The sequence below is a fragment of the Chlamydomonas reinhardtii genome, chromosome 9 (genome assembly GCF_000002595.2).
Source record: "Chlamydomonas reinhardtii strain CC-503 cw92 mt+ chromosome 9, whole genome shotgun sequence".
Lineage (NCBI taxonomy): Eukaryota > Viridiplantae > Chlorophyta > Chlorophyceae > Chlamydomonadales > Chlamydomonadaceae > Chlamydomonas > Chlamydomonas reinhardtii.
Genome location: NC_057012.1, coordinates 684390 through 697441, shown reverse-complemented (window position 1 = coordinate 697441; position 13052 = coordinate 684390). Strand labels below are relative to the sequence as shown.

Sequence of the window (13052 nt, the reverse complement as noted above, 5' to 3'; positions counted from 1 at the left end):
TGCCGCACTTATTGTGACGGGACTCAATAAGTATGATTAGCAACACAATGGGCGCACGGCTTGGCCGGGTAACCTCGGGTTTGACACGCTCTATTCGGAAAGCCAAAAGCCACCCCACACGCGTTCGTCTTTCAAGAGCAGCGGTGTTCAAGAGACTTGGGACTCTGGACCTTGTATTGCCTTTTGCGCCGCATGGGCAGCCAGGACATGCACACAGATGCACACAGACTTGCATATGCACCAGTTCGCAGTTCGTATGCTCGTCCCTACGTCGCCCGAATGTTTCCACATTCACACGTCCCTCGTCGTGCCAAGCCGCCCAGTCCCCCGTGCCAATACCCCGTGCCATGAACACAGATATCCAGCCTATGGCTGGCTCAAACGAGCTGCCCTCAGATACGACTCACGGTCCAGATGGTCACCGCACGTAAGCATGCAAAATTACGTGTCACCGTCCCCTGATAAGCGCTGTCGCCCTCACCAGCTGCTTAGCACCGCCTCCTCCTGCATCATACAGTCCTCCTGACCAACTACTTGTCGCCGCGCCCTCCCTCGCCCCGTCTTGCACACCTAGTCAAGCTGCACGAGCACCGCCCGGCCCGCCGCGTCCGCCTCCAACTTGCTCTGTGCGCGTGTGATTGGGATTGTTGCAGGTGGCCGATCATATGTGTGGTCAGGAGCGTTGTAGGGTTGTGGTCACAGGTGTAGGACCCATGAGAGCAAGAAGGATAGTTGTTGCAACACAGCAGGTGTTGCGGGCGGGCACAGGTAGAGTAGGAGGGCACATGCGCGAGCAAGGGAAAGGCAGGGGAGGGAGGTTGGGAAGGGGAGCAAACAGGTCAACAGGGTTCAACTGCAAGACTGGAGGCATGGCGTGCTGGCGTGCTTCATGCCAAAAAGAGGCATCTCAGCACCAAAATGCCATGGCGTAAGGCAACTTCAATCGCAGCGCGGACGCGTGCGGTACTCGTGCATACGCTTTGCGCGGTGCTCCTCTGCCGCTACCCCTGCCAGAGGTACTAAACAGCGTCTGCTACGCGCCTGGCAACTGTGTGCGCAACACTGGTACTGCAGGACTGGCTACTGGCACCTCTACTGCCGGGCCGGGACTCCAAACTGCCGCAGACACCCTGCACCGCACTGCACCGCATGCTACTGCCGTAGTCCTCTGCACACTGGTTGCACACGTGCTCAGACCAAAGCGCCTGGCCGCTCCTGCACCTATCACAACCTAGGCCGTCCCTGCCTGGACACCCATCCTCGAGCCTCCACGGCCTGGACTGCTGCCTGCCCCAAACGCTGGTGTGCTAGATGGGCCGGCGAACTGCTGCTCTGCTCTGCCGTAGCTGAGCCGTCATAGCTGTCGCTGAGCCGTGCCTGCAGCTGCTGGTGCGCATGACCGGACTCCGACTGCGGCGACTGCTCGTGCTGCACGTGCTGGTCCTGCTCGTACAAAGGCCGCCGTTGTCACCCCCTTTCTCAGGCGCTTCCTCCGCGCCCACCCCCTCCCCCTCCACCCCACCCTGCTCTCCCTCCCCTCCCCTCCCCTCCCCTCTACGGCGCCGTGGCAAACACCGCCTCCGCCACCGCCTCCCGCTCCCGCGCCGCCCGCGCCCCGCTGACCTGCCTCAGCAGCGGCTGCAGCGCTGCGTAGAAGTCGGCGAAGAAGTCTGCGGGCGGCACCTCCGAGGCCAGCCGCTGCTTCTCCGCCAGCGTGGGCGCGGCCAGGTAGGCCAGGAAGGAGTTGGACAGACCCACGGGCCGGCCAGCCCCGGGGGAGGCGGCGGCGGAGGAGGAGGGCTGTTGGTTGAGTAGGAAGGAGAGGAAGCTGCGGGGGAAGAGCGGAAGAAAGGTTTGGGGGGGAGGGACAGGTGACCGTAAGGCACAGGCATGGGCCGTCAGGCGGCGGGGGCCGTGGAGGCCTTTGAAACAGCGCCGTGTTGCACGCGGATGAACATGGCACAGACGGAACCACTAACACACACATACATATACATACACACACATATACACACGGCAGAGTCGTCCTTGCGTTATGGTCTCTGACGGCACCGGCAGTGCGGCAGTGAGGCCCGAACCCCACACGCTAGCACCCCTACCGGCGGCGGGTGCGCTGTGCCGCCAGCTTGGCCCGGTAGTGTCCGGCCGCGCCCGCCACCGCGCTGCAGGTCACCGTGCCCGCGCCTGAGGGTCGACAGGGGGTTGGGCAGGGGGGCGGGGTCAGCAGGGGCCTCGTGAAGACGAGGGATGGGAGGGTAGGTGGGCGGCAACGCGACCTCGGGACGCACTTTCGGCGTCGCAGTGTCGGGCAGGAAACACTGGTCCCGTTACCTTTTTTCTGCTGCCTGATTCTCCTCCTCCGGGCCCTGCTTCTGCGCATAGAACTCAACCCAAATTGCGCCCAACCCTCCACCTCTGCCCCCTCCCATCGGCTTAGTTTGAGCTGGTGTCGAGTGTCTACAACCCCCTCCCCTCCCTCTGCCTCCTCCCCTCCCCTCCCCTCCCACTGCCTCCTCCCCTCCTCACCCGGCAGCGCCAGGTCTGTCCACCAGCCCAGCAGGGCGTAGCAGGCCACGCCGCCACCCAGCAGCCCCACCGCCAGCCCCGCCGCCTCCGCGCCGCGCTCCGCCTCCGCAATGAGGCCGTCAACCACCTCGTCCAGGACCAGGACCTGGAGGAAGGCGGCGAGCCGTACATAGAAATTGGAAGGGGGGGGGTGTTTTGACCGGTCCCAATAAGAGCCCAGAGACGTGGAGGCGCACGACAAGAGGGGTGAGAGGTATGTGGAGGGTGGGGAAGGAGGGGAGATGAGGTGGCGGGCCTCAGGTCTGCCCACTGGCGCACTGGCATCTGACGCTGATGGCGCAGCGATGCACGTACGGGAGGAGGGGCGGTAGCGGGGGAGGACGGGGAGTCATTCGCTCGCCCGCTGCAGTGCCGCCCACTGCCCCACCACGCCCGCCACGCCACACGACAGTTGGATCCAGGGTCTGAGGTAGGCTCCCTACCAGGCACATCCACACACGCTACGTGCTGCACATCCACACCCTCACCCCAGCTGTTCCTACTGGACGTCGGCGCCTCATACTTGAAAAATAACCGCGCCGTCTTACATAGACCCCACGCATACCCCCGCACACTACCTTCTCGTACAGCGGCTGTTTCGCCAGCAGCTCATAAAACACCGCCGGCTCCACACCCGCCGCAGCCGCCGCGGGGCCGGGCGACTCGCCGAACGACAGCACTGATGCGCCGGAGGGCACCTTGCCTGCCACATGCCCCCCGGTCACTGCTGCTGATCCCGCCCCCGACCCAGATGATGCTGAAGAAGAGGTGGAGAAGGAGGAGGTGGAGGGGGCGCCTCCCGGCGCGATGCCCAGCAGGGCTGCTAGGGGCGAGTCCCGGCCGCCGCCGCGGCCGCCACCACGCAGCACCTTTTCCAGAGCGCTCGCGACAAAGCCGTTCGCGTCCTGAGGGTTGGTTGGGGGCAGTCAGCTTAGTTGGTAAGGTTGATGTGGTTGAATTAGGCGGCCGCAGCACCTGCAGGCGGCCAAAAGCAGCATGTATACTCTTATGGTGCCGGCGCCGGCCCCGGTGCCGGCGGCGTCGGCGTCGGCGGCGGTGTGCGTGTGCGTGTGCGTGTGCGTGCGCGCTGTACGCTGTCGTGAGAATCGCTTCATGCCCCCTTGCCTCATCGACCAAACCTGACCCAGCCCTCAGGATGTCATGGGCGGCGGTGTGCGGTGCCTAACAGGCCGCTGACGGCAACGGTGCGCCTCAAAAGCTGGGCAATGTGCCTGTAACTAGATAAATTCAAGTGCACTCACTTTGACGTCCTCAAACCCAGTCAGCGAAATGCTGGCCGTGGCTGCCGCCGTGGAGTTGGCGGCGGCAGCGCTGGCGGCAGGCTGGGCGGCAGGGGCGCTCCTTGGCGGGGCGGCGTCCGCCAGGGCCACCGGCGTCAGTCCCGGCAGCGTCAGACGCTGTGCAGCTACAAAGCCCTGCTCCTGCTGCTGTGAATTCCAGCTGAGACCGAAGTAGGCCCCAGCCAAGGCGCCCGCGAGAGCGAACATTGAAGGGTGGGCATTGGACGCCCACCGAGCGAGCCACGACAGCTGCGACATTGCCAATTGTCGTTGAATTTGTGTCCGGGTGTACAATGCTCGGGGTCGCAAATAAGCGACAACGCGAATACCGGTGTCGGAAAATACCGGTGTCGGAACTGGCGCGCTTAACTAGCTTTCGTCGTGTTTGTACAAAGCAATGGCCATTCTACACATGTAAGGTGTGGCAACCAAATCTGTCTCTAAAATGGTACAGAGCGTACGTGAAACGCAATTTGAGGAACGAGCGGGTGCGCAGTTGATCGCTGCGTGGCCCTCATCAGTTAGCGTGCACAATATCCATGCATCGAGCTCATGAAACGCCCAATTGCACACCTAGGGACCGACCCGTGGGGCCTAGGGGCACCCCCACTAGGGGCACCGATATGACACCTCAATACCTCTCCGCTGCACCCTACAAACTACGCCAACCTGCCCCCTACCCTGGCCCGTCGCACCTCTCCGTACACCGTGGCGTGTTGCGCCTAAACACAGACGCACACGCCGGCGCCTGCATCCACGCTCGCGCCACCAGGCAGTGCCAACCGTCAACATCACCCCTCACCCCTCCTCCTTCGCCGCCATCTCACGCTCTGAATACGCCCATCACCCATCACCCATCACCCCTCCTCCTTCGCCGCCGCCAAACCGCCAGCTGACTAGCCGCCCACAATCTCCACGTCACTGTCACTGTCCACAATCTCGACGTCACTGTCGCTGTCGCTGGCCAGGTCCATGGCCTTGGCCTTGCGCAGGGTGTCCGCCAGCTCGGCGTGCTTGCCGGCCCGCTTCCAGTAGTGGAAGCGGCTGTAGTGGCGGCCGCACACCGGCATGCCGTTGGGCCCCCAGCGCTTCACCGCTGGAGTCTCCTCCTCCTGCTCCATCTCGCACGCCGCGCAGCTGCCCCGTGGCTCGCCATGTGGTGCCTTGCCCTGTGACTTGCTGCAGCCATTCATAGCGTCCACCAGCTCGGCGTGCTTGCCGGCCCGCTTCCAGTAGTTGAAGCGGCTGTAGTGGCGGCCGCACACCGGCATGCCGTTGGGCCCCCAGCGCTGCACCGCTGCACCGCTGGAGTCTCGCTCACAAGCCGCGCCGCGCCAGGTGCAGCAGCAGCAGCGCCATGTCGCCGCCGTCCATGGGGTGCGGCCGCAGCGACAGCCGCCCGTGTCATCCCCGCCTAATTGCACCGGGTTCAGAACACATCGACAACTACCGCGCCACGGTGTCTGACAAGATATGTGGTGCCCCTCGCATGGGAAGAGCCACGTCTCCAGTCTGAGGCCGCAAGCGTCTTCCTCATCTCCCGGACATAGCCGGGGTCGGTTCGTACAGGCACGGCCCGCCATGCGCCCCGCTGCCAAGCACAAGCACAGCGAGCAATCAACCAAACAGCAATAAGTCGCACCCCACACCGTGCCACGCTATGCTCGCCAGCTATTTATAGACAAACATAGTCATAAAGCGCTACGGTGTCTGCAGCCTCCGCACTCCAAGCAAAAAACGTGCCGTGACCAGCGTAAATGCGTAGCGTATGCAGCTTAGGCAGCGTCAACATCTACATGCTTAGACCCCAGCCCACGCAAGTCTCCACACTCCTTATTAGCCTCGAACCATGTCAGGGGTCAGCCATTCCTCATTTCCTCTGGCCCGCTAGCTTTGGTGCACAGGGCTGGCCCACCACCCGCGTGGCATGGATTGGGCAGCTGGCACCTACAGCCGGCACCTGTAGCTGGCACAACAAGTCCTCAAGTCGCAGCCCACGCGCAAGCTCCGGTACGCCCATTGGGTACGCCACGAAGAAGCTTAACACACTCGCCAACGTGTTCCTTGTTCTACCTAGCGACATGGAAAGTTCTAAAACCTGAATGCGATCTTGAATTGCACAGGAAAAGTCGAGGAATCTGATGTGGCAATTGGCGATAGCGATACCGTACGGGCAGTATTACCCCACACACACCAACACCGCCCCTAGCCGCGTCCGCTCATCCCAACCCCTAGCGCGCCGCACGCGCCGGCTGCGTAGGGTCATCCTACTGCAATTACGGCGAACTTGCCGTGAGTGCAGTGATATGCACACGAGACACATTATTTCAGCGCCCAGCGCCTAGCACTACCACATATGCGGTGCGTGGCGTATTTGATGGCGACTAACGAGTCTCAAAACAATGGAAACGCTCAGAATCCAGATTCTTAAGCAAGCAAGCCGACAGAGAAAGGCCGCTGCTGCCACTGCCCTTCACTTCCAACGCCTGGTAAGCAAATCTATCGTACGCCGCTCGTAGCATAGCTTTGGCCCCTCTAGCAGCAAACCAGACATATACGGTGTAGGCCATCATGCACGCTGAGCAAGCCCATACCATTTGCCATGCTGCCGCTTCATGGAGCCATGTAAGATTCGGTATCCCTATCAGTAGTTGCTAGACTGACTTAATCTCCATGGTAAGAATGCTTTGCAGTCACGGTGGCTTTTACTGAATCGCCGCCGGCGCCTGACGCTGCTCTGCCAACCCTAACTGCCACGCGTCACTGTTGTGGCAAAGTCACACCACGCCAACAGACCACACCAGGCCAGACCATCACGCCAGGCCACCATACCCCGCGAACAAGTGCACGACTAACCCAGTCAGTAACCCATACTACTTTCCATGAACCATCCCATTCATGGGGTGGCGCGTTAGTACACCCACCCCCTCCATCCATGGCACACCGCCGCCGTGTCAAGCGGTGCGGTGCAACTTCCGAGGGACACTGTTATCTACGCGCGCCAGGTCCTCATTACCGCGCCTTCCATCTTCACACCCCCCCCCACACACGCACCTGCAAATTTCTCCCTGTGCTCTTTTGGACACACATACACATACACATACACACACACACACACACACACGCACACACACACGCACACACACATACCATACATACATACTGTGCCATTCCGCTGCCCGCCCCGACAGCGCTTCACAGCGCCGCCTCCCACAGCTGTCGCCGTTTCCCACATGCGGTGTGATGGACACCCATCCCATCCGCGTTTTCCTCGTCTCACCACAACAGCGTGCGTCGCAATAAAACACACATGACACATGCACACCACCACCACCACCACCACCACCACCACCACCACCACCACCACCACCACCACCACCACCACCACCACCACCACCACCACCACACACGCATGTGCTGCACGCACCACATCGTCACCACACACCAGCTGCGCACACACCCAGCTGCGCACGTCACCACATGTGCAGGTACACCCAGCTGCGCATGTCCTTGAGCAGCGGCGCTATGGCCCGGTGCTCGCGGCTGGCCGGCTCCAGAGACAGCAGGTAGGACACCTGTCATTGAGGCGTGATTGAGATGTGATCGAGATGTGTATGCTTGTGGGTCTCGGTGTTTGATTGTTTGTGCGTGCTTGCATGTGGGATTGCGCGTACACGTGGGTGGAGGGTCCGCATAAGGGCGTGCATGTGTGTCGCGATACACATGATGACACACTGCCTTACACATGCACATGCACATGCAGATGCCGTCATGCACATGCACATGCCGTCATGCGGTCAACGCAGTCAACGCACTCACCGCGTCCGAGTCCTTGCCCTGCACCAGCCGCCACAGCGCCGCCGTCAGCTCCTCCCGCCGTGCTGCCGCCTTCACCGCCGCCTCCACTGCCTCGGCCGCCGCCGCCTCCGCCGCCACCCACCGGTCCCGCACATCCAGGCGCGCCAGCGCCGCCGCCGAGGGAGGCGTGTTGTACGGCGACGTCTTGGCCGCCGTCACAAAGGGATTATCGCCGGTGCTGCCGGCTCCAGCGGCTGCTGCCGCTGCGGCGGCGGTCTTGACGGTGAAGATACTCTCTACCTCCAGGGCAGTGCTGCTGGCGGTGCCGGCGCCTGTGGCGGCAGCAGCGGCGGCGCCGCCACCCGCACCCTTTAAGGCAATGCTGCTGCTCTCGAATGGGCTGTGCAGCCCGGTCGCCGCCATCTTGAGCATCCTTGCCACCCGCGGACTGCTGGCGGCGGTGGTGCGGCCAGAGCCTCCGCCGCCGCTGCCGTACCTGCCGGCGCCGCTGGATCCAAGCGCCGTCATGAGGATGCCCGGCGGCAGGTCGCCCAGCCCGGCGGCAGCCGCGACGTCGGCGGCGGAGGCGCTGGCGGCGCCGCCCAGCGGCGCCGACAGCCCAGCCGCGGCGGCCTCATGGGCGGCGGCGGCGGCCGCCACGGCGGCGGCGTTGGCGGCGGCCACCACCTCGTATGTGCGTTTCAGCTCCGCGATCAGCTGCGCCGCGGTCTTGCCCGAGTCCGGATTCGCGCCCTCTGGCGGCGGCGGCACCGCGTCCCCATGCACTGCGGCGGCGGCAGCGTCCATGTTGTGTATGGCTCGGGCCAGGGAGTTGCCTGCGCCGCCGCTTGCGAGGGGCGAGGCGCCGCTGCGGAACTGGTGGTGCCCTGCACCGCCGCTCTGCGGCGATAGCGACGAGCCGACGAAGGCGGAGGGGCCGGAGGGCAGCCGCCTGTGCGAGGCAGCCATGGCGGCGGCGGCGGTGGTGGTGGTGGCAGTGGTGGCTGTGTAGCTGCCGCGCGGCGAGTGTGTCGTCAGCACTGCAGATCCGGGCCTGTGTGTCAGAGAACGCAAGGAAGGGAACACGTCTGTGTGCGTGCGAGCGTCTGAAAACACGGGAAAGGGGTCGACACTATGCGTGCCTTTGCGCACATAGCAAGGGAGCACATGTAGAGGATGCAGTACATGGGTGGACATGTTCCCCGGCGCCCGGTTTCGGATTGCATCTGCCATGCCTCACCTACTGCCGCCGCCGCTACTGCCGCCACCGCCGCCGCCCAACGGGCCACCGGAGGAGCAGCGCGCCTGTGTTCAGAAAGCACAAGGGCAGAGGAGAGGGCCGACTCAGCACGCCTGTGTGCGCCGCATGTGCAGATGCGGCGCAGGGTCAGTGCCAGGTGAGAGCCAAAGCTCCAAAAGCTTCTTTGCAATTTGCGCCGAACGGCTGGTTGCTCACCGCAGCCACTGCACATTGGCCTCACTCGCAATCGCCCACCCGGCCACTCCATCTTGCACTCCTCGCTCACATTCACACTCAACCTCACCATCGCATCGCCGTACCCATACAGCGCCGCTGTATTGTCGGATGACAGCGTCGGCAGCAATCCGCCGCCGCCACCCAGCATGTAACTGCCGCTGAGCGCGCCGCTGCCGTACATCCCACCGGCGTACGTACCGCTGCCGTACATGCCACTGCTACCGCCGCCGTACACTCCGCTGGCGCCGCCGCCGTACGTACCGCTGGTGAGTCCCAGCCCGGCGGCCGCCGCCACGTCGCTCATACTCGCGCCGCCGCCTGCGGTGCCGCCACCGCCGCCCGTACCGCCGCCACCTCCCGCACTGCCGTACGCGAGGGCCACGGCACTGGGCACGTGGCCGCTGTACGTCAGGTCAGCGGAGGCGGTTGACGCGAGGTGGTCGGCGGGCAGCAGCAGCTGCTGCAGGTAGCTGCTGGTGGCGGCGTCGCCGCCGGCGCCGCTGTGGACGAGCGCCGCCAGCCGGTCTGCCGTACACGTCACACTTACGCCCTCCGTGAACGAGGCCGAGCCGCCGCCGCGGGCGCCCGCCGCCCCCGCCGCGTCCGACAAGACATGGCTGGTACTGGCGCCGCCGCCGCCGCCGCCAAGTCGCGACCGCTTGCCGGCCTCCGCCCCGCCGCCACCACTGCCGCCACCATCGTGTGTGGCGCCGCCGCTGCCGATGCTACTCTCGCCCCGACGTAGCCACTGCTCCATATGGTCGTCGGGGTGGGCTGAGACGCTGCCGGTGCTGATCCGAGCAGCGTGGAAGCCGCCACGGGCCTCTGCTGCCGCCGCCGCCGCCGCCAGCAGCTGCCGCGGTGCCGCCGTCAGGCCGCTGCTAAAGCCGCTGCTGGCGCCCAGCCCCCCAACCGCCGCCAACGCCCCTGTTGTAGCCGCCGCCGACCCTGCTACTGGCGACGTTACGGCGCACAGGTCATGTTGGTGCCTTGCCAGCTGATTACCACCGCCGACGCCACCGTCAGCGCCGCCGCCCACGCCGCCTGTGTGCCTGTGCGCCTGCTGGTGCTGCTGGTGCTGCTGGTGCTGCTGCTGGTACGCCTGGTGTTGGTACGCCTGGTGCTGTTGCTGGTCCAAGCCCAAGCCCAAGCCCAGGTGAGCGGCGGGGCTGGCCGCCCACCCCGCCGTCACACCCGCAGCGGACATAACCGCCGCCAGCGCCTCGGCAGCCACCGGGCTCAGGCGCCTGCCGCCGCCGCCACCGGCAGGCCCTGGGTAGGACGCCAGTAGTGGTATGCAGCTCCCCACGACGCCCCTGCCGCCGCCAGGAGAGCGTGCGCTTACGTCCACAACCGCCGCCGCCACCGGCTCGTCTACCGGCAGCGCGGTGGCGGCTGTCAGCACCCGCAGCACGGAGGCAGGGCTGGTCGGCCGCTGCTGCATCAGCGGAGGGCCGCCCGACAGGTGGTTGTGGAAATGGGTGTGGTGGTGCTGCATTGAGACAGTCCGCGCCATGCGCGCCGCCGCCTTCTCCTGCTGCTGCCGCTGCTGCAGCCGCTGCACCGCCTGCGCCACCACGGCACTCAGCTCCGTGCTACTCTGAGAGCGACTCGGCCGCTGCTTCGCCTCCGACTCCGCCGCAGCCGCCGCCGGCCCTGCCCCCGCCGCCCCCGCAACCGCTGCCCCTGTCGCCCCTGCCGCAGCGGTGCGGGCGGCGCGGCCTCCCTCGGCACCGCCCTCGGGCGTGCGCGGCACGGCCGTGAGCCGGTCCAGCAGGTCGCGGTCGGGGTGCTGGCGATCACCCGCCAGGCCACTGCCGCCGCCACCGCCATCCGCGCCGCCCGCCACGGCGCCTCCTGCCTCGTCAGCATCAACGGCTCCCTCGCTCTCGGCGTGGGACGCACCGCCAGCCTCGGCCTCGGCCTTGGCCTCGGCGCTGCCCTCAGCCTGAGCCGGGGCCGACGTCCCGGCAGCGGCGCCCGTCGCCGCAGCGCTTGCCCCGTCCCTTGCTGCGCCCACGTGCTGCGAAGGAGAGGCGCCTGTGCAAGCGGCCGCGGCTGTGGCCGCGGCTGCGGCATCATCCACCGCGGGCAGCAGGTGCGGCTGCGGTTGGTCCCGTTGGTGGGCGGCGGGGCGTAAGGCTGAGGAGAGATGGGAGGTATGTGGGGCCGGGGCGGCGGCGGCCGCCGCCACAGCGGCCGAGCCCTGCATATCTCCAGAGGCAGGAGTGCCGTGCAGGGCATTGCTGCCAGCCCTGCCGCCCCTGTCGCTGCCGCCACTGCCCTGCGAAGGAAGGCTGCCGGCTGCTGCCGGGCACACAGCCTGCGCCGCCCCGCCCTGTCCGCCCTGGCTAGGGCTGCCCCGAGGGCCCCCGCCTCCTGCTGCTCCGGCCCCAAACAGCTGAGTCGAGAACACCGCCACCTCCGGCTTGCCGCTCCCCTGCGAGTCACCGCTAGCTGCTGCCCCGCTGGCCACAGCTCCGCTCGTAACAGCTCCACTTGCCATCGCTCCGCCAGCCACTGCTCCACTCGCAGCCGCACCGCACGCCACAACACCACTCGCCAGCACGCCGCCCGCTACTGCTCCGCTGGCCAGGACGCTACTGCCGAAAGCGCCGCCGCCGAACGCGCCGCCGCCGTCGCCGCCGCTCCCATGGCTCGTGTGGCTCACGCCCGAGCCCAGCTCCCCTGCGTGGCCCGGCCCGGGAAGTGCATGTGTGCCGCCACTGCCACTCAGCAGGCCGCTACTACTGCCGCTGGCGGCGAGGGGAAGCAGGGGCAGCGCTAAAGGCAGGGATTGCGGGTGTGGCTGGGGGCTGCCGGAGGGGCCGCTGGAGCGCATGCTGTGTGCCACCAGGTTTGCGCCCGCAGCCGCACTCTCCACCATCGCCACCGTTGCGGCGGACCCGGAGCGCAGCACGCCGCCGGCTGACCCGCCACTGCCGCCACCGCGTCCAGAGCTGCCATGCAGGGACGCACCGCCGCCGCCAGCGCTGCCGGTGGCTCCTACATGTGCCTGATACCCTGCACCTGCTGCTGCCTCCCCCGCTGCTGCCGCCCTTGGCGCCCCAGCTGCCGCTGCCGCTGCTGCGGCCGCCGCTGCGAAGGGTTCTTGATCCGGGTAGCTCCGGAGCAGCAAGGCCGCGACGGGCTGCGAGGCGGCGCTGCGAGCCGTTGCGCTGATGCTGGGCTGGCTGCGCGCCCGCGCCCCCGCTGCACCGGCAACACCACTACCGCAAGCTCCGGAACCGGCGCCGCCATGGCCTCCGCCCAGACCAGCCTCCGCCCAAGGGAGTGCAAAAGGCGATTCGAGCTCGGACGCAATGGTGCCGGCTCCTCCCCGTTGCTGTTGGTGCTGGTGCTGCTGCGACGTCGCCGCAGCTGCCACAAATTCTGGCAGCTGACTGGTGCTGGCGCTGACGTGCTGCCCGCCGCTTCTGCCGCCACTGCCGCTGTCGTGCTGCTGTCGTTGCAGCAGCTGCTGCTGGCCCCCTGATCTGCGCAGAGTGGAGTCAGAGCCGAGCGCATCCGCGAACTGGGCCCGGATGGAGCTTAGCAATCCGCGCAAGCCACCTTTCCCAGACGACGCGCCCGGGTCAGCTGACTCCTTTCCGCCGCTGCTTCCGCCAGAGGGCCAGAGGATGCCTGGGCTTGCAGCCTTTGATGGCGACGGCCGCATTGAAATTGTGCAAACGAGCTGGCCCTCTTCTTTTCGGGGCTGCCCTGCACAGTCCATGCGCCCTCTGTGAGCCTGCAGAGTTGCGCAGCGTCGTTAGCACCGCCTAGGCTAACGGACTGTCAATATAGCTAGAAAGCGTAACATGTGCAACTAGCAGAACACAAAGCGTGGCACGACGTGAGCTGCCCGAAACCAGTTCCCGCGTCACGTCGAAATGGTGGCCACTTTAAGG

The 13052-nt window shown here is 65.9% G+C and overlaps 2 protein-coding genes across 2 annotated transcripts; both read right to left on the bottom strand.

Moving 5' to 3' along the window:
* Window positions 1-36: 36 nt before the first annotated feature.
* On the bottom strand, window positions 37-4448 carry CHLRE_09g402800v5 (uncharacterized protein). Its single transcript, XM_043066090.1, has 6 exons — window positions 3828-4448; window positions 3144-3470; window positions 2527-2671; window positions 2100-2184; window positions 1624-1828; window positions 37-624 (listed from the first exon to the last, which is right to left on the bottom strand). Exons 1-6 carry the CDS (start codon window positions 4071-4073, stop codon window positions 571-573), a joined length of 1062 nt encoding a protein of 353 aa, XP_042920764.1. The 5' UTR covers window positions 4074-4448; the 3' UTR covers window positions 37-570.
* A 48-nt stretch (window positions 4449-4496) lies between these two features.
* CHLRE_09g402900v5 (uncharacterized protein) lies at window positions 4497-12918 on the bottom strand. The gene is made up of 4 exons (XM_043066093.1): window positions 9209-12918; window positions 8905-8969; window positions 7686-8718; window positions 4497-7441 (listed from the first exon to the last, which is right to left on the bottom strand). Exons 1-4 carry the CDS (start codon window positions 12818-12820, stop codon window positions 7340-7342), a joined length of 4812 nt encoding a protein of 1603 aa, XP_042920763.1. The 5' UTR covers window positions 12821-12918; the 3' UTR covers window positions 4497-7339.
* Window positions 12919-13052: the final 134 nt, after the last annotated feature.

Coding starts and splice junctions, on each gene's coding strand:
- CHLRE_09g402800v5 (XM_043066090.1), bottom strand. CDS start 4,073: ATGTTCGCTCTCGCGGGCGCCTTGGCTGGGGCCTACTTCGGTCTCAGC. Junction 2,672..3,143: donor AACAGCCGCTGTACGAGAAG/GTAGTGTGCGGG, acceptor GCCTTCCTCCAG/GTCCTGGTCCTGGACGAGGT. Junction 1,829..2,099: donor GCACAGCGCACCCGCCGCCG/GTAGGGGTGCTA, acceptor CTTCCCCCGCAG/CTTCCTCTCCTTCCTACTCA.
- CHLRE_09g402900v5 (XM_043066093.1), bottom strand. CDS start 12,820: ATGCGGCCGTCGCCATCAAAGGCTGCAAGCCCAGGCATCCTCTGGCCC. Junction 8,719..8,904: donor AGTAGCGGCGGCGGCAGTAG/GTGAGGCATGGC, acceptor TCTGACACACAG/GCCCGGATCTGCAGTGCTGA. Junction 7,442..7,685: donor AGGGCAAGGACTCGGACGCG/GTGAGTGCGTTG, acceptor CCTCAATGACAG/GTGTCCTACCTGCTGTCTCT.